Genomic DNA, 19,339 nt, shown 5'->3' with positions numbered 1-19,339 from the left:
CGACCAAGGGGCCCCGTTCCCCCCCTGCCAGGGCACTGTGCGCGAGGCCCGCGGGTTGCGGGGCCATCGCCGCTCCGCGTCTCATCACCAGACGGGTAGGCCCGACCCGGTCTCGGCCTCAGGCCTACCCCATTCTTGGGGGATTTCTTTTCCTTGGTTTTGGGTATGTGTTGTCGGCGCCGTCTGTGAAGTAGAATTGTATAAGTGTTGCCGTGTGCTCGGTAGTCGGTATTAGCTCTGCACTGTGTTTTCACTTTTATGTTTGCTTTTTGTGTAAATGGAATTGTGTTTTCTTTTTTGTGTGCATTTGGTGGAATTGTATTTGTGTGCTTCCCGTGTGCCGCGAATAAATGTGCTTTATTGTTGAACTGTTCTCCCGCTTCGCTTCGTCTTTTCCTCTATTGAATCCCCATCTTGCTTCACGTAAAGGGTTGGTAGTGGGCTGAATACGCCCGATAATTAATCAAACCGTCGAGGTCGACGATAACACCGCTCGGTTATCCCGATAGTACGGAACGGGTCGCTTAAGTGGCCCGTGTCCGAAGTCGACCTGCGGCGAGGTGCGATCGCCCGGTCTACCCTCCGCGTGGGTACTTAGGTAGGTCGAAATTTGGCGAGCAACCCTATCCCACGCGGGGGCTGATTGGCTCGATCGCGGTGAGACCGAAAGGTCCACCCGTGACTGGTTCCCGGCGTTAGTCCGAGAGGGTCACGACTGGATTGTCCGTCCGGTGGGCGACGTGCCGCGATTCGAGTGTTGTGGCCGTCGCACGCCGGCGGGCGCGAAAACCGCAACACTGGTGTCAGGTCGTGCGATACAAATCCATCGCCCTCCTCGCGGCACTGGTATCGGAGAACAGGAAAACGGGCTCTCCTGTCTCCGGCTAAATTCACGGGAATCGGTCCAGGGGTGAGAAGCGACCCCCGATTCCCTCCAAATTACGAGCGATTCAAATTAACCCTTCACGAGAAGCAAGATGGCGTCTCAAGGCGAGCGGGTGCCGGGTGGATTAGGTATGTGTAATAGTAATGTAGAATCCATGGTCCAGGATGGAATCCCCGAGCAGGAAATGTTGATTGTGCAGGAACACGGACTCGCCCAACTGAACCCAGGGCCCGAGGTGGGTGCGGCAGCGGCCGCGGTGTATGACACCTCCCCCCCCCCTCTCCACCAAGACCCTTCCCCAACCCTTGCCGAAACGGCTCAGCTGAGTGCATCCAACATGGCCCAGCTATGCGCCATGCTGGCGGCAATGAACGAAAAGATGAATGCGAAAATGATCGAAAAAATGGATGCAAACACAAATGAAATGAAAAACGAAATGAAAGACATGAACAAGCAAATGAATGAAGTGAAAACGACGATGGATGCGAATACACAACAAATAAACGAAAAGATGGATACAAAAATGAACGGAATGGAAACAAAAATGAAAGAGCTGCGGGGTGAGACGCAGAACATGAGCCGATGCCTGCAGGCGGGCATGAAGGCAGTGAGCAGGGAGCTTAAAATGGCGACTCCACGTGTGGGGAGCAAACGAGCTGGGTGGGGTGCAACGGCTGACAGGCCCGCGGTGGAGTCGGGTGAAAAAATAATTCGTGGAACGTGTTGGGCGAGGGTCGTGACGATGACCGAAAGGGAAAAATTAAATGGGGAGACCAAAACGTGTGAGACGAGACACGAGGTGACGACAACAGAAATAATAGTTGAGACAAAGGGAGGTAAAGGGTGAAGAGTTGGCAGAGACACGGGAGATGGGAACGATAGAGGGAAGACTACACGATGAAGACGGGGTAAGTGACGCGCACGCACACACGGAGGTAGTGGAGGACAATGGGGTGAGCTCGCGGGAGCGTGTTGGGACCCGGTGCGAGCAGCGGGATGGCCTCCTCCAGGAACGAGGGGAGGGAGTATGCCCCCTTGAGGCGAGTCACGACCAGGTGAGTTCGGTCGTGCTTTGCGAGGTTGAGGGGACGAGTGCTGTGGACGGGTGCACGGAGAGCTTGGGGTGTAGAGGCCCCGGAGACCCTTGTGGGGACACAAATCCCCAGTGTGGTTGTCCCTGTGTGTGTGGTGCAAGGCGTGGGTGCGTCCCCGTGTGTGAAGCGACCCGTGTGTGAGTGGTGTGGTGGCGATGGTGCCAGAGTGCGTGCTTCCCAGCACGCCGGCTCTGGCTGGTCCGCCGTGTGTGAGTGAGGCCCTGTGGGTGAGTGATACGGCCACTATGACTGAGGCACCACGGGCGAGTGCTGTGGTGGCGATGGTGCCAGAGTCACGTGCTTCCCAGCACGCCGGGTGTGGATGGGGCACCGTGTGTGAGTGAGGCCGTGTGTGTGAGTGAAACGGCCAGTATGAGTGAGGCACCACGTGTGAGTGGTGTGGTGGCGATAGTGCCAGAGTGCGTGCTTCCCAGCACGCCGGGTGTGGATGGGGCACCGTGTGTGAGTGAGGCCGTGTGTGTGAGTGAAACGGCCAGTATGAGTGAGGCACCACGTGTGAGTGGTGTGGTGGCGATGGTGCCGGAGTACGTGCTTCCCAGCACGCCGTGTGTGGATGAGGAACGGAGTGTGAGTGAGGCACCGCGGGTTAGTGCCCCCGCGTGTGTGGGTGAGGCACCGTGTGTGGAAGAGACCGCGTGTGTGAGTGTCGCCGTGTGTATGAGTGAGGTACCGCGGTTGAGTGCCCCCGCGTGTATGAGTGGGGCACGGTGTGTGGATGAGGCACCGCGGGTGAGTGCCCCCGCACGCGTGAGTGAACGGCCGTGTGCAAGGTCGCTGTGTGCAAGGGAGACCGTGTGTGTGAGAGAGCGGTATGTAAGGGAGATGTCGGTTGGCATGCGGGAGCACGCAGCCGCGTCTCCCGGTGTGAATGTGATGGAGTGGACTGTGTGCGTTGTAACACGCAGGTGTGCGTGGGTTGAATGGAGACGGAGACGGCGACAGAGGAGAGAAAGCCGTGTAGCGGCTGTAGTTGTTTCGTGGACCGTGCCGGGTTCACTCAGCAGTGAGCACGCGGTTCGTGCTGTGCAACGCACGAGGCCGCCACGTGCTCGCTTGCGAGAGTGAAGTCCCGGTCCGGAAACGCACGCGGTGGATTTGCCGATCCCGCGGACGGACAAAGTTTAGGCAGGTAAATGGATTTGGACCGGACGGGTTCTCCACGCGATCGTGTGTGTGAAGCTCCAACGGGCAAAGGACATGTGTTCGCGTGGGGAACCCCTCGAGACGTGGGGCTTGTGTTTTTTTTTTATGCGCACGGTGACGCCATGGCTGCACGTGTGGTTGGAATCCGGCAGGAGGGGTATCTCTGCCGGATGGTCCCGTCCAAGGAGGGACGAGGAACACGTGCAGCTGCATGACGTCACGGGCAGGTGCAAAGTGCGCGAGCTCTGAGTTGCCACGCAGGTGCTGCGCATGAAAAAAAAAAAGCAAGCCTCACTTTCGGGTGTACAGGATTCCTGGGCAAGGGGTGAAAGACCCCCTTACCTGGGCACAGGATGGAAACTAGTTAGGGGGAAGGGTTAGCTTAGTTAGACCGACTCCATGGGGCAGGGGTAAGTCCTCATGGAGTCCGTGGAATGGATTAGTTAGAGGGATTGTAGCCAGATTTAGGTGGGGAAATTGATTAAAGAGATTAGGAGACAGTGACAGACTTGTGGATGTGTAGAGGGGACGTAGTTTAGCTACGTCGTGTTAAAAGGAACGTGCTACTAGTTTAAGGGACGACGTGGGAGCACGAGTTAGTTAGGGGATGTAGTTAGAAGGATGGCAGAGTTCAGCGGTGTGTGTGTTGAAGAGTTGGAGAGTTGTGAGGTGAGTACTTGGTGAGTGAGTGAGGCCAGCGGGTCTGTGTGTGTGGAGCGAATGGGGAATGCATGGTGCGATGAGTGATTGGGGGGAGGAGTGACTCCCGCCCAAGGGACCCCGGGGTCAGTGTAGAGTGAGTTAGGGGGTTAGTTAAATTGAAAAATGGAGGTTGTTTTGTTGTTGGTGGGAAAGTAGGCTCGAGACCCATTTGGAGGGGTGCAGGAGCCCTGTTGACGGGCTTGGGAGCGTGGCTGCGAAAGGTGAGTATCGCTGAGTGGGTACCCCGGGCACCAGGCTAGTCGGCCGCGGTAGGCCATGGGCCCATGGGGGGCCGGGATAGAGTAGTGGGCACGGGTGCGCCTGCTTGGTGCGGGGCCGGGCACCATTAGCCGCGTGGGCAGTGTTGTGGGCACGGGTGACCCTCGGAAAGGGGCCGGGAGGCCGGCCTGCCACGTGTGCGTTTCAGGGGAGGTGCCATGGGGGCACTCCCGGTGTTAGGGAGCTGGTAGGCTCGGAGGCAGTGTAGTGCCCGGGGTGCCATAGCGGGAGATTCGGCAGAGGGTCGTGCCTGCCAGAGAGAGCCACGTGTCCCAGCCAGGAGACCGTGTGAGGGCACGGAGAGAAAATTGGGGCGAGGCCCGAAATTGTGAGGACACCAACACAGGCGACGGGAATCTGGGGTGTTAGAACCAAAAGTTTAGCCGAGAGGCGCTTGTTGAAAGCCCCGGGGTAGTTTAACAGTTAAATGGTTAGGGTAGATTAGGGGACGTACCCCTCCGCACCATCCCTGCGCGGGTTGTCGTTGTGGGCCGCTGGACGCACTTGGGTTGTAGAGCGCCGGACGGTGGGGAGGGCATTCTGGGGCTTCGTTGGGCCTCGACACAGGGCGTTAGCTCTCCCTTATTCCCCTCCGGGAAGAGGAAACGTAGGGGTTGGGAGTAGGCTAGGTGACAGAATAGGTTAGCCGAACAAGGACGATAAAGGGGGTTAGGGGACGATTTATAGTGGGAAGTAAAAATAAAAACAATAAAAAAATAAGTTGGGGCTAAATTGGGGTTTGACAAATTAAGGGAGTGGGTATGTACAGTGACAGGCAAAGGCGATAGGTTGGGAGGGAGACAGGTAGGTAGGTCCGAGCCCGCCTTCCAAGTGGCCAGCACCACCGCACTCCCTCCACCAACCTCCATTGAACGGCAAAGGCTGGCCAACTTCATCGGCTGGCCGTGTTTTGCTTCAAGGCGGAGGCCGGCCAACTTCATCGGCAGCTGTGTTCTGCAAGGCCTGTGCCGGCCAGTTCATCTGCTGGCTGTTTTTCTTCAAGGCCTGTGCCGGCCAGTTCATCTGCCGGCTGTGTTTGCCTGCAGCGGCCTTCTTCTGCGGGCTGTGTTGCCTGCACCTTTGCCATGCCATGCCCACTGCCCTGTTCACCAGCCCCGTTCAATTTTTGCTTTGCCCCCCCCCTGTTCATTTCCATGTGCGCCAGGATCCGCAAGGCAACAGTTTGCAAGCTGCAAGAACTGCCCTGTTGGCAGCTACAACACGGGCCTGCAGTGGCGGCCCGTGCACCGTGTTTGTGTCCATGCATCCATTCGTTGTGCTCATTGCGTGTGCCACTTGAGCTGGCATGGAGACTGCGTTTGTGCAGCCCATGCACCGTTGTGGTTCACTGCATTCAGTTCAAACCGTTCATGCATCCATTCGTTGTGCTCATTGCGTGTGCCACTTGAGCTGGCACGGAGACTGCGTTGTGCAGCCCAAGCACCGTTGTGGTTCACTGAGTTCAGTTCAAAGGGAAGGCCTTGGACTGCGTGTGAGCAGCCAGCCACGTTCCCTGTCACCTGCATTGTTTGAGCCAGAGACTGCATGCGGGCAGCCTGGCTCCCTGCTAACTGCTTTTCTTTGCAGAGTTCAATGATCCTGGGCCATGGTTTAGTGTAAAATTTGTAAGTTAAGGTTAAGATGTACTGTAAATATGAGTGCGCCCCGGCATGTATGTCTTAAGCGCCGGCAATTTTATTTAAGTCGTCCGTGTGAGTGAGTTTGTTTAGATAGTTACGCAGCCCTCAGGTTATTTATTTTGGGGACACGAATACCATGAATGTCTCACTCAGGGATCCGTAGGTAAAATGTACTAGGGGAAAACTACACATGATGGCACACGAAAATTTGACGACTCGGGACGAGTCTGTAAAAAGGGAAGGGGGTAGTGTTGTGGTTACCAGATTCGCAAACCACCATTCAGGTCCCTTAGGTGAGGTATCTCGGTAAGTGCATGTGTAGTTAGGCCCAAACCCGTTGTCTAGTGGGAATACATGTCATTTATACGTGCTGCGACTCTTCAGGATAGCCGTTTTTCTTTTTACTATCTTTATTTTGGACCAACCGCCATGATCACAACCACAACAACAACCACCAACCACAACGCCGCTTCACCACAACCGCCACGACCTTTACCGTCACAACTCGCCACCATCGCATCACCGTCATCTCGCGCCACTCATGGGCACCGATGCTGGACTCGTGTAGGGCGCACGTTGAACAGCGTGTACAAAATCACGGATTTTCTGCTTCAAAAACGGATCAAAAACGACACACGCCCACTTTTTGCCGTCCAATCGGTGAGCGAGGGGCGATTTGGCCCCGCCTCCAGAACGATCGATATATGCAAATTTGTGGATCAAAAAGCCTTCACGCCCACTTTTTCTCGGGCCAATGGGGAGCGAGGTGAAAGGTCAAAGGGAGGGGGTCAAAGGCGAAGTTACGGGGGGATAAAAGGACGGTGTTCGTCAGTCAGAAGAGAGTCGAAAACGAGAACGAAAGAAGTCTGGAGCCCGAAGCCTGCAGTGGCTGGAGAAGCTGAAGAGAGTCGGACGAGGGGGTGCTCGCGTCGGTGCCAGGAGCTGCACGCCCGAGGGAGGCCGGCAGCGCGACCTGGCCGAGGTGGAGACGCACACCAGGGATAATAAAGATCCTCTATACCCCGAGCATCAGCAACCCCCTCCTGTTTCCCCCCCCCGCGCTGAGATAGTGCGACCAAGGGGGCCCCGTTCCCACCCCCTGCCAGGCACTGTCCGCGAGGCCCGCGGGTTGCGGGGCCATCGCCGCTCCGCGTCTCATCACCAGACGGGTAGGCCCGACCCGGTCTCGGCCTCAGGCCTACCCCATTCTTGGGGGATTTCTTTTCCTTGGTTTTGGGTATGTGTTGTCGGCGCCGTCTGTGAAGTAGAATTGTATAAGTGTTGCCGTGTGCTCGGTAGTCGGTATTAGCTCTGCACTGTGTTTTCACTTTTATGTTTGCTTTTTGTGTAAATGGAATTGTGTTTTCTTTTTTTTGTGTGCATTTGGTGGAATTGTATTTGTGTGCTTCCCGTGTGCCGCGAATAAATGTGCTTTATTGTTGAACTGTTCTCCCGCTTCGCTTCGTCTTTTCCTCTATTGAATCCCCATCTTGCTTCACGTAAAGGGTTGGTAGTGGGCTGAATACGCCCGATAATTAATCAAACCGTCGAGGTCGACGATAACACCGCTCGGTTATCCCGATAGTACGGAACGGGTCGCTTAAGTGGCCCGTGTCCGAAGTCGACCTGCGGCGAGGTGCGATCGCCCGGTCTACCCTCCGCGTGGGTACTTAGGTAGGTCGAAATTTGGCGAGCAACCCTATCCCACGCGGGGGCTGATTGGCTCGATCGCGGTGAGACCGAAAGGTCCACCCGTGACTGGTTCCCGGCGTTAGTCCGAGAGGGTCACGACTGGATTGTCCGTCCGGTGGGCGACGTGCCGCGATTCGAGTGTTGTGGCCGTCGCACGCCGGCGGGCGCGAAAACCGCAACAATATATATATATATATATATTGTTGTGGTTACCAGATTCGCAAACCACCATTCAGGTCCCTTAGGTGAGGTATCTCGGTAAGTGCATGTGTAGTTAGGCCCAAACCCGTTGTCTAGTGGGAATACATGTCATTTATACGTGCTGCGACTCTTCAGGATAGCCGTTTTTCTTTTACTATCTTTATTTTGGACCAATCGCCACCATCACAACCACAACAACAACCACCAACCACAACGCCGCTTCACCACAACCGCCATGACCTTTACCGTCACAACTCGCCACCATCGCATCACCGTCATCTCGCGCCACTCATGGGCACCGATGCTGGACTCGTGTGGGGCGCACGTTGAACAGCGTGTACAAAATCACGGATTTTCTGCTTCAAAAACGGATCCAAAACGACACACGCCCACTTTTTGCCGTCCAATCGGTGAGCGAGGGGCGAATTGGCCCCGGCCCCAGGGCGATCGATATATGCAAATTTGTGGATCAAAAAGCCTTCACGCCCACTTTTTCTCGGGTCAATGGGGAGCGAGTTGAAAGGTCAAAGGGAGGGGGTCAAAGGCGAAGTTACGGGGGGGATAAAAGGACGGTGTTCGTCAGTCAAAGGAGTCGTAAAAGTCGGAACGAGAGAGTCAGTAAGGAGAGAGTCAGCAGAACGAGAACGAGGAGTCGCAAACAAGAACGGACAGAGAGTCAAGACTTCGCGGGCGGTGGAGCTGCTCGTCGTGTGCGTTGGAGTCGGAACGGAGGGGACGGAGCTGTGGAGAGGCGGCGAGGGCGGACGAGGGGGTGCTCGCGTCGTGCAAGAAGCTGCACCTGAGGGAGGCCGGCAGCGCGACCTGGCCGAGGTGGAGACGCTCGTCGCACATAATAAAGATCCTCTATACCCCGAGCATCAGCAACCCCCTCCTGTTTCCCCCCGCGCTGAGATAGTGCGACCAAGGGGGCCCCGTTCCCACCCCCCTTGCCAGGCACTGTCCACGAGGCCCGCGGGTTGCGGGGCCATCGCCGCTCCGCGTCTCATCACCAGACGGGTAGGCCCGACCCGGTCTCGGCCCCAGGCCTACCTCATTCTTGAGGGTATTTCTTTTCCTTGGTTTTGGGTATGTGTTGTCGGCGCCGTCTGTGAAGTAGAATTGTATAAGTGTTGCCGTGTGCTCGGTAGTCGGTATTAGCTCTGCACTGTGTTTTCACTTTTATGTTTGCTTTTTGTGTAAATGGAAGTGTGTTTTCTTTTTTTTGTGTGCATTTGGTGGAATTGTATTTGTGTGCTTCCCGTGTGCCGAGAATAAATGTGCTTTATTGTTGAACTGTTTCCCGCTTCGCTTCGTCTTTTTTCCCCATTGATCCCCATCTTGCTTCACGTAAAGGGTTGGTAGTGGGCTGAATACGCCCGATAATTAATCGAACCGTCGAGGTCGACGATAACACCGCTCGGTTATTCTGATAGTACGGAACGGGTCGCTTAAGTGGCCCGTGTCCGAAGTCGACCTGCGGCGAGGTGCGATCGCCCGGTCTACCCTCCGCGTGGGTACTTAGGTAGTTCGAATTTGGCGAGCAACCCTATCCCACGCGGGGCTGATTGGCTCGATCGCGGTGAGACCGAAAGGTCCACCCGTGACTGGTTCCCGGCGTTAGTCCGAGAGGGTCACGACTGGATTGTCCGTCCGGTGGGCGACGTGCCGCGATTCGAGTTACGTGGCCGTCGCACGCCGGCGGGCGCGAAGACCGCAACACTGGTGTCAGGAGTGGGATACAAATTCATCGCCCTCCCTCGCGGCACTGGTAACGGAGAACAGGAAAACGGGCTGTCCTGTCTCCGGCTAAATTCACGGGGAATCGGTCAGGGGTGAGAGAGCGACCCCCGATTCCCTCCAAATTACGAGCGAGCAAATTAACCCTTCACGAGAAGCAAGATGGCGTCTCAAGGCGAGCGGGAGCCGGGGGTATTAGAAATGTATATGTGTAATAATGTAGAGTCCATGGTCCAGGATGGAATCCCCGAGCAGGAAATGTTGATTGTGCAGGAACACGGACTCGCCCAACTGAACCCAGGGCCCGAGGTGGGTGCGGCAGCGGCCGCGGTGTATGACACCTCCCCCCCCCTCTCCACCAAAACCCTTCCCCAACCCTTGCCGAAACGACTCAGCTGAGTGCATCCAACATGGCCCAGCTATGCGCCATGCTGGCGGCAATGAACGAAAAGATGAATGCGAAAATGATCGAAAAAATGGATGCGAATATGAAGAACGAAATGAAAGGCATGAACGAAAAGATGGATGCGAATACACAAAAAATGGATGAAAAGATGGATGCGAATACACAAAAAATGGATGAAAAGATGGATACAAATACAAATGAAGTGAAAACGACGATGGATGCGAATACACAGCAAATGAGGGAAGAAATGAAAGAGCTGCGGGGTGAGACGCAGAACATGGGCCGATGCCTGCAGGCGGGCATGAAGGCCGTGACCAGGGAGCTGGGAATGGCGACTTCACGTGTGGGAGCAAACGAGCTGGGTGGGGGTGCAACGGCTGACAGGCCCGCGGTGGAGGCGGGTGAAAAAATAATTCGTGGAACGTGTTGGGCGAGGGTCGTGACGATGACCGAAAGGGAAAAATTAAATGGGGAGACCAAAACGTGTGAGACGAGACACGAGGTGACGACAAAGGAAAAAATAATAGTTGAGACAAGGGAGGTAAAGGGTGAAGAGTTGGCAGAGACACGGGAGATGGGAACGATAGAGGGAAGACTACACGATGAAGACGGGGTAAGTGACGCACACACACACACGGAGGTAGTGGAGGATAATGGGGGTGAGCTCGCGGAGCGTGTAGGGACCCAGTGCGAGCACCTGGATGGCCTCCTCCAGGAACGAGGGGAGGGAGTATGCCCCCTTGAGGCGAGTCACGACCAGGTGAGTTCGGTCGTGCTTTGCGAGGTTGAGGGGACGAGTGCTGTGGACGGGTGCACGGAGAGCTTGGGGGGTATAGAGGCCCCGGAGACCCTTGTGGGGACACGAATCCCCAGTGTGGTTGTCCCTGTGTGTGTGGTGCAAGGTGTGAGTGCGGCACCGTGTGTGGAAGCGACCCCGTGTGTGAGTGGTGTGGTGGCGATGGTGCCAGAGTGCGTGCTTCCCAGCACGCCGGGTGTGGATGGGGCACCGTGTGTGAGTGAGGCCGTGTGTGTGAGTGAAACGGCCAGTATGAGTGAGGCACCACGTGTGAGTGGTGTGGTGGCGATGGTGCCAGAGTGCGTGCTTCCCAGCACGCCGTGTGTGGATGAGGCACGGAGTGTGAGTGAGGCACCGCGGGTTAGTGCCCCCGCGTGTGTGGGTGAGGCACCGTGTGTGGAAGAGACCGCGTGTGTGAGTGTCGCCGTGTGTATGAGTGAGGTACCGCGGGTGAGTGCCCCCGCGTGTGTGGATGAGGCACGGTGTGAGAGTAGTGAGGCACGCGTGAGTGAACGGCCGTGTGCAAGGTCGCTGTGTGCAAGGGAGACCGTGTGTGTGAGAGAGCGGTATGTGAGGGAGATGTCGGTTGGCATGCGGGAGCACGCAGCCGCGTCTCCCGGTGTGAACGTGATGGAGTGGACTGTGTGCGTCGTGACACGCAGGTATGCGTGTGTGGAATGGCGACGACGAAGGCGACATGAGAAGAAAGAAAGCCGAGTAGCGGCTGTAGTTGTTTCGAGGACCGTGCCGGGTTCACCCAGCAGTGAGCACGCGGTTCGTGCTGTGCAACGCACGAGACCACCACGTGCTCGCTTGCGAGAGTGAAGTCCCGGTCCGGAAACGCACGCGGTGGATTTGCCGATCCCGCGGACGGACAAAGTTTAGGCAGGTAAATGGATTTGGACCGGACGGGTTCTCCACGCGATCGTGTGTGTTAAGCTCCAACGGGCAAAGCACATGTGTTCGCGTGGGGAACCCCTCGAGAAGTGGGGCTTGTGTTTTTTTTTTTTTTTTGCGCACGGTGACGTCATGGCTGCACGTGTGGTTGGAATCCGGCAGGAGGGGTATCTCTGCCGGATGGTAGCGTCCAAGGAGGGACGAGGGACACGTGCAGCTGCATGACGTCACGGGCAGGTGTAAAGTGCGCGAGCTCTGAGTTGCCGCGCATGTGCTGCGCATGGAAAAAAAAAAAAAAAAGAAGAGCAAGCCTCACTTTCGGGTGTACAGGATTCCTGGGCAAGGGGTGGAAGACCCCCTTACCGGGGCACAGGATGGAAACTAGTTAGGGGGAAGGGTTAGCTTAGCTAGACCGACTCCATGGGGCAGGGGTAAGTCCTCATGGAGTCCGTGGAATGGATTAGGTAGAGGGATTGTAGCCAGATTTAGGTTGGGAAATAAAATGAATGATTTGGAGACAGTGACAGACTTGTGGATGTGTAGAGGGGACGTAGCTTAGCTACGTAGTGTTAAAAGGAACGTGCTGTAGTGTAAGGGACGACGTGGGAGCACGAGTTAGTTAGGGGAGGTAGTTAGGAGGATGGCAGAGTTCAGTGGTGTGTGTGTTGAAGAGTTGTTGGTGAGTTGTGAGGTGAGTACTTGGTGAGTGAGTGAGGCCAGCGGGTCTGTGTGAATGGAGCGAATGGGGAATGCATGGTGCGATGAGTGATTGGGGGAAGGAGTGACTCCCGCCCAAGGGACCCCGGGGTCAGAGTAAAGTGAGTTAGCTGGGTTAGTCAAATTGAAAAATGGAAGTCGTTTTGTTGTTGGTGGGAAAGTAGGCTCGAGACCCATTTGGAGGGTGCAGGAGCCCTGTTGACGGGCTTGGGAGCGTGGCTGCGAAGGTGAGTATCGCTGGAGTGGGTACCCCGGGCACCAGGCTAGTCGGCCGTGGTAGGCCAAGGGCCCATGGGGGCCGGGATAGAGTGGGCACGGGTGCGCCTGCTTGGTGCGGGGGCCTGGGGCGCCATTAGCCGCGTGGGCAGTGTTGTGGGCACGGGTGACCCTCGGAAAGGGGCCGGGAGGCCGGCCTGCCACGTGTGCGTTTCAGGGGAGGTGCCATGGGGGCACTCCCCGGTGTTAGGGAGCTGGTAGGCTCGGAGGCAGTGTAGTGCCCGGGGGTGCCATAGCGGGAGATTCGGCAGAGGGTCGTGCCTGCCAAAGGGAGCCACGTGTCCCAGCCAGGAGACCGTGTGAGGGCACGGAGAGAAAATTGGGGGGCGAGGCCCGAAATTGTAAGGACACCAACACAGGCGACGGGAATCTGGGTTGTTAGAACCAATAGTTTAAGCGAGAAGCGCTTGTTGAAAGCCCCGGGGTAGTTTAACAGTTAAATGGATAGGGTAGATTAGGAAGTGTACCCCTCCGCACCATCCATCCCCTCGCTGTCGTTGTGGGCCGCTGGACCCACTTTGGGTTAGATCGCCGAACTCTGGGGAGGCCATTCTGAGGCTTCGTTGGGCCTCGACACAGGACGCTAGCTCTCCCTTGTTCCCCTCCGGGAAGGGAACGTAGGGGTTGGGAGTAGGCTAGGTGACAGGATAGGTTAGCCGAACAAGGACGATAAAGGGGGTGAGGGGACGATTTATAGTGGGGAAGTAAAAATAAAAACAATAAAAAAATAAGTTGGGGCTAAATTGGGGTTTGACAAATTAAGGGAGTGGGTATGTACAGTGACAGGCAAAGGCGATAGGTTGGGAGGGTGACAGGTAGGTAGGTCCGAGCCCGCCTTCCAAGTGGCCAGCACCACCGCACTCCCTCCACCAACCTCCACTGAACGGCAAAGGCTGGCCAGCTTCATCTGCTGGCTGCGTTGCTGCGAGGCAGAGGCCGGCCAACTTAATCGGCAGCTGTTGTTTTGCTGCAAGGCCTGTGCCATCGGCTGGCCGTGTTTTGCTTCAAGGCCTGTGCCGGCCACTTCATCTGCAGCTGTGGTACTTCAAGGCCTGTGCCGGCCAGTTCATCTGCCGGCTGTGTTTGCCTGCAGCGGCCTTCTTCTGCGGGCTGTGTTTGCCTGCCACCTTTGCCATGCCATGCCCACTGCCCACGTTCACCAGCCCCGTTCAATTTTTGCTTCCCCCCCCCCCCCTGTTCATTTCCATGTGCGCCAGGATCCGCAAGGCAACAGTTTGCAAGCTGCAAGAACTGCCCTGTTAGCTACAACACGGGCCTGCAGTGGCGGCCGGTGCACCGTGTTTGTGTTCATGCATCCATTCGTTGTGCTCATTGCGTGTGCCACTTGAGCTGGCACGGAGACTACGTTTGTGCGGCCCATGCACCGTTGTGGTTCACTGAGTTCAGTTCAAAGGGAAGGCCTTGGACTGCGTGTGAGCAGCCAGCCACGTTCCCTGTCACCTGCATTGTTTGAGTCAGAGACTGCATGTGGGCAGCCTGGCTCCCTGCTAACTGCTTTCTTTTGCAGAGTTCAATGATCCTGGGCCATGGTTTAGTGTAAGATTTGTAAGTTAAGGTTAAGATGTACTGTACATATGAGTGCGCCCCGGCATGTATGTCTTAGCGCCGGCAATTTTATTTAAGTCGTCCGTGTGAGTGAGTTTGTTTAGGTAGTTACGCAGCCCTCAGGTTATTTATTTTGGGGACACGAATACCATGAATGTCGCACTCAGGGATCCGTAGGTAAAATGTACTAGGGGAAAACTACACATGATGGCACACGAAAATTTGACGACTGGGACGAGTCTGTAAAAAGGGAAGGGGTAGTGTTGTGGTTACCAGATTCGCAAACCACCATTCAGGTCCCTTAGGTGAGGTATCTCGGTAAGTGCATGTGTAGTTAGGCCCAAACCCGTTGTCTAGTGGGAATACATGTCATTTATACGTGCTGCGCCTCTTCAGGATAGCCGCTTTTCCTTTACTATCTTTATCTTGCACCAATCGCCACCATCACCACCACAACAACAACCACCAACCACAACGCCGCTTCACCACAACCGCCATGACCTTTACCGTCACACCGCCACCATCGCATCACCGTCATCTCGCGCCACTCATGGGCACCGATGCTGGACTCGTGTAGGGCGCACGTTGAACAGCGTGTACAAAATCACGGATTTTCTGCTTCAAAAACGGATCCAAAACGACACACGCCCACTTTTTGCCGTCCAATCGGTGAGCGAGGGGTGAATTGGCCCCGCCCCCACGGCGACCGATATATGCCAAATTGTGGATCAAAAAGCCTTCACGCCCACTTTTTCTCGGGCCAATGGGGAGCGAGTTGAAAGGTCAAAGGGAGGGGTCAAAGGCGAAGTTACGGGGGGATAAAGGACGGTGTTCGTCAGTCAAAGGAGTCGTAAAAGTCGGAACGAGAGAGTCAGTAAGAGAGAGTCAGCAGAACGAGAACGAGGAGTCGCAAACAAGAGCAGGACAGAGAGTCAAGACTTCGCGGGCGGGGGAGCCGCACGTCGTGGGCGTTGGAGTCGGAACGGGGGGGACGGAGCTGTGGAGAGGGGGCGAGGGCGGGCGAGGGGGTGCTCGCGTCGTGCGGGAAGCTGCACCGGAGGGAGGCCGACAGCGCGGCCTGGCCGAGGTGGAGACGCTCGTCGCACATAATAAAGATCCTCTATACCCCGAGCATCAGCAACCCCCTCCTGTTTCCCCCCGCTGAGATAGTGCGACCAAGGGGGCCCCGTTCCCACCCCCTTGCCAGGCACTGTCCCACGAGGCCCGCGGGTTGCGGGCCATCGCCGCTCCGCGTCTCATCACCAGACGGGTAGGCCCGACCCGGTCTCGGCCCCAGGCCTACCTCATTCTTGAGGGTATTTCTTTTCCTTGGTTTTGGGTATGTGTTGTCGGCGCCGTCTGTGAAGTAGAATTGTATAAGTGTTGCCGTGTGCTCGGTAGTCGGTATTAGCTCTGCACTGTGTTTTCACTTTTATGTTTGCTTTTTGTGTAAATGGAAGTGTTTTCTTTTTTTTGTGTGCATTTGGTGGAATTGTATTTGTGTGCTTCCCGTGTGCCGAGAATAAATGTGCTTTATTGTTGAACTGTTTCCCGCTTCGCTTCGTCTTTTTTCCCCATTGAACCCCCATCTTGCTTCACGTAAAGGGTTGGTAGTGGGCTGAATACGCCCGATAATTAATCGAACCGTCGAGGTCGACGATAACACCGCTCGGTTATTCTGATAGTACGGAACGGGTCGCTTAAGTGGCCCGTGTCCGAAGTCGACCTGCGGCGAGGTGCGATCGCCCGGTCTACCCTCCGCGTGGGTACTTAGGTAGTTCGAATTTGGCGAGCAACCCTATCCCACGCGGGGGCTGATTGGCTCGATCGCGGTGAGACCGAAAGGTCCACCCGTGACTGGTTCCCGGCGTTAGTCCGAGAGGGTCACGACTGGATTGTCCGTCCGGTGGGCGACGTGCCGCGATTCGAGTTACGTGGCCGTCGCACGCCGGCGGGCGCGAAGACCGCAACAATATATATATATATATATATATATATATATATATATATATATATATATATATATATATATATATATATATATATATATTGGATGACAAGCATACTACAAGAGTACATTTTGGAAGCGTTAGCGATATCAGAACCACGAATACGGTACTAACAGTTGGGATTATCAGAAGAGCGAATGGATCTCTCAGCTTGAAACACAGGTGTACAGGTTTGCAGTGTACTCAAGGGTTGAGCTGAAGTCCTCGGTTTGCTTGCACCTCGGTGGTTTGCTTGCAGTGTATTTTGTTCAGCTGAGAGATCCATGTGGCTGGCATTTGTGTCAATGTGGTTTCAATATGCACGTGTGGTTAGAGTTTGGAACATTGACAATGTGCAGGAATATTAATAAATCAAGAACGTGCTCAATGTGTTTCAAACAACGTTAAGGTGACTCCATCTGAAGATCAAACGCACAGAGATGTAGCCATTCTCCAGGACGAAAATTAACAAAAATAACCCTGCCAGGATGTCCTTAAGACGACCAATGATTTATTACATTTCCACCTTCAGCCTTAAAATCAATTCTGCCATCCTTACAATTGTAAATAAGATGTAATTCCCTCCATTTATCAGATTATCTGTTCTCTTCCCTTGGTAACTTTTATCAGATTGTGTTCAGTTGTGGAAATGTAATCATGTTTATTCTGTAATAAACTAGGAGGGCACTCGGTAGAGCGCATACCTCGGGCACCAAATGCCTGATCCACGAGAACATATCGGGCTGAACACATTTTTGAGATATCGTGCTATCCAGTACTACATCGTTTGTGACCTCATCTCTCAATGGTGAAAAATCACTTTGAAAATTAAATAATTCCTGTATCCAGATCCAGATTCAGATCTTCACCAAAATCTAATCAGCTTGTCCTCGTCACATACCGAACCTGTCCACAAAATTTCATACGGATCTGTCAAAAACTTTGAAATATCCTGCACACAAACAAACAAACAGACAGACAGAAAGGGGTGAAAACATCACCTCCTTCACCTTCGGTGGCGGAGGTAACAAGGCTCATGTACATCATGCACCCACTCATGTATTACCAAGGTATCCATCCCATATATCCTATTATATGATATGCATGACTTGCTTGTCCGTTATCATATCACTCATTGTTTCTTTAAGGATTCGTTACCTGTGCAGACGTCTGTGGAGCACAAATTCCTGGCTCCATGCTGAGACCGACGTCCCCATTGACAGCATCACCAGCAGGTACAGTGTGCGGACGGACATGATGGTGGGGACAGTCAGGGTGCAAGAGAGTTGGATGACGTGCGGTCTCGAACGATCTCGAGGAGCAACAAAAGAGAAGTGGAAAGAAAGACTGTAACAGACAGAAAACTTGAAGTGTTTCAACCGGGAGAGAGGAAAGGGAGAGACAGAGACAGAGGGAGAGAAAGAGAGAGTGAGAGAGAGAGAGAGAGAGTAGGAGAACCGGCATAATTGTCGAGGTCACAACCCAAGGGAGATGGAGAAATTAGAGAATGAATTCCATGTGCTTCGCATAACGAGAGGGAGAGCGAGCATGCAAGTGAGAAAGGGACAAAGATTGATGTTTGCTGTAGTGAGAAAACATTCTTCACTGATAGAGGAAGAAAAAAAAAAGACATAAAACTTGGTGACGAGGGCCAGAAGAGGGATCGAAGTGCTGTGAATGGTTATTCTTGAGGTGGAAACGACTGTGCTCTTGTCTGCCTTCCTTGGGTGACTCGACGAGTCCAGGAAAGGAATGCCCAACACAAAAACCCAGCTCCACCACCAACAACAACAAGGAGCTTCTGTGGATGCTACGACTGGAACGCGTTCCGCCGTTTGGGAGGACGACCGGGCAGTTCCAAGGAAAAAACGACCTTTGTGCAAAACATCCGGAAGCCACTGGGAAATTTAAAAAAAAAACACTTATCATGAGGCACAATCAGCAAGGGCAGGAAAAAAAAACGATAATTATAACAAAACCTCATGAAGTTTATGAATGAATCGTGTGGTTTCATGAACAAAGGAGTAAAATCATCGCTTTTAATGAACATGTCCAATGAAAAACCCACATTACGTTATCCCATTGTGACATGACAACAATTAGAAAGTGCAGACAAAGCTTCTTCAAGTATCACTTCATGAGCAACCTCACTTCGTAAACATCAGGTGCTGAAAGTAGATGACCATTTGTAGCTACAATCCAGGCGCAATCGTGAACTTTAACCCTAAGGAACTGTGATCTCAAGATTCATGAATTTCGACTGTTGCCTCCACAACGGCAGAATTGTTCGAAGTTATCATCTCACTTTGACAATATAAACAGAAACAGGGAGTGTGACGTCACAAAGAGAGTTATACGAGTAAACGTGGACCATCGCTCGCTATCCTTAGTGTTTGAGAGAGACTTGTGTAAGAACGGAAGTTTTCGACATTAAACACATTACCCTCCTGCTTGGAAATGGAGGTTCTTATGTCATCATGCAAATAATATATATATATATATATATATATATATATATATATATATATATATATATATATATATATATATATATATATATATATATATATATATATCTTCTTCTTCTTCTTTCGGCTGCTCCCGTTAGGGGTCGCCACAGCGGATCATCCGTTATGATCCGCATACTGATTTGGCACGTTTTACGCCGGATGCCCTTCCTGACGCAACCCTGGTCGCCTCTTACGACACAGGGATAAGGATTGGGTTTCACCATGATTTTGGGCTGCCCTACACCCTCTCATAGCGCAGAGCTCCCGCCCTCAAGCGATCCTCCAACCCAAGTCTCCGAGTAGCCGGATTACAGGCGCACGCCACTACGCCCGGTGCAGGTGATCACACCTATTCTTGGTAAAAGAAACGATGAGATTTTTTGAACGTGCAACACCAATGCCAGTAGACGGGATATCAGGGAGAACTTCCATCCGAGACATGGCACATGACAACTTCGAGGTGAGGTGAGTGTGCATACCTCCAAGCCAGGGGTCGACAAGCTCAAGCTCACAAGCCATATCTGGCTCATCTCCGATCCCAATGTGGATCACAGGGCCTGAAAATGGATTGATGAAAATATTCATATAAAGATCAAATAGACAGGTCGAACAATTCAATCAAAATGTTCGGATATTTGTTTATAAAACATATTTGCAAATAACCACGGGTTGTAATTTTGTTCTGTGTATTCATTTGATTTGCCTTTGTCGTCCTCATCGTCGTCACCACGACAACTACGAGACAGATCTTATTGTTGTTTGTGTTCCCGAGTCTGTAGTTTCATTGG

General features: G+C 53.8%; 1 protein-coding gene across 1 annotated transcript in view; it reads right to left on the bottom strand.

Annotated features, from left to right (window-relative positions):
• The window catches only part of LOC147010187 (uncharacterized), a 59,029-nt gene extending 39,954 nt beyond the window's left edge, over positions 1-19,075 (bottom strand). Inside the window, 2 exon segments of the mRNA XM_085860986.1 lie at positions 17,200-17,939; positions 18,901-19,075. Coding sequence (XP_085717112.1) covers positions 17,200-17,297 — 98 coding nt within the window. The 5' untranslated portion in view covers positions 17,298-17,939; positions 18,901-19,075.
• Between the last annotated feature and the right edge of the window lie 264 nt (positions 19,076-19,339).

The sequence above is a fragment of the Eptatretus burgeri genome, chromosome 17, assembly GCF_056783735.1.
Source record: "Eptatretus burgeri isolate ZD-2024b chromosome 17, Ebu_testis_v1, whole genome shotgun sequence".
In the NCBI taxonomy this organism is placed as follows: Eukaryota; Metazoa; Chordata; class Myxini; order Myxiniformes; family Myxinidae; genus Eptatretus; species Eptatretus burgeri.
This window is presented reverse-complemented; position numbering and strand designations above follow the sequence as displayed.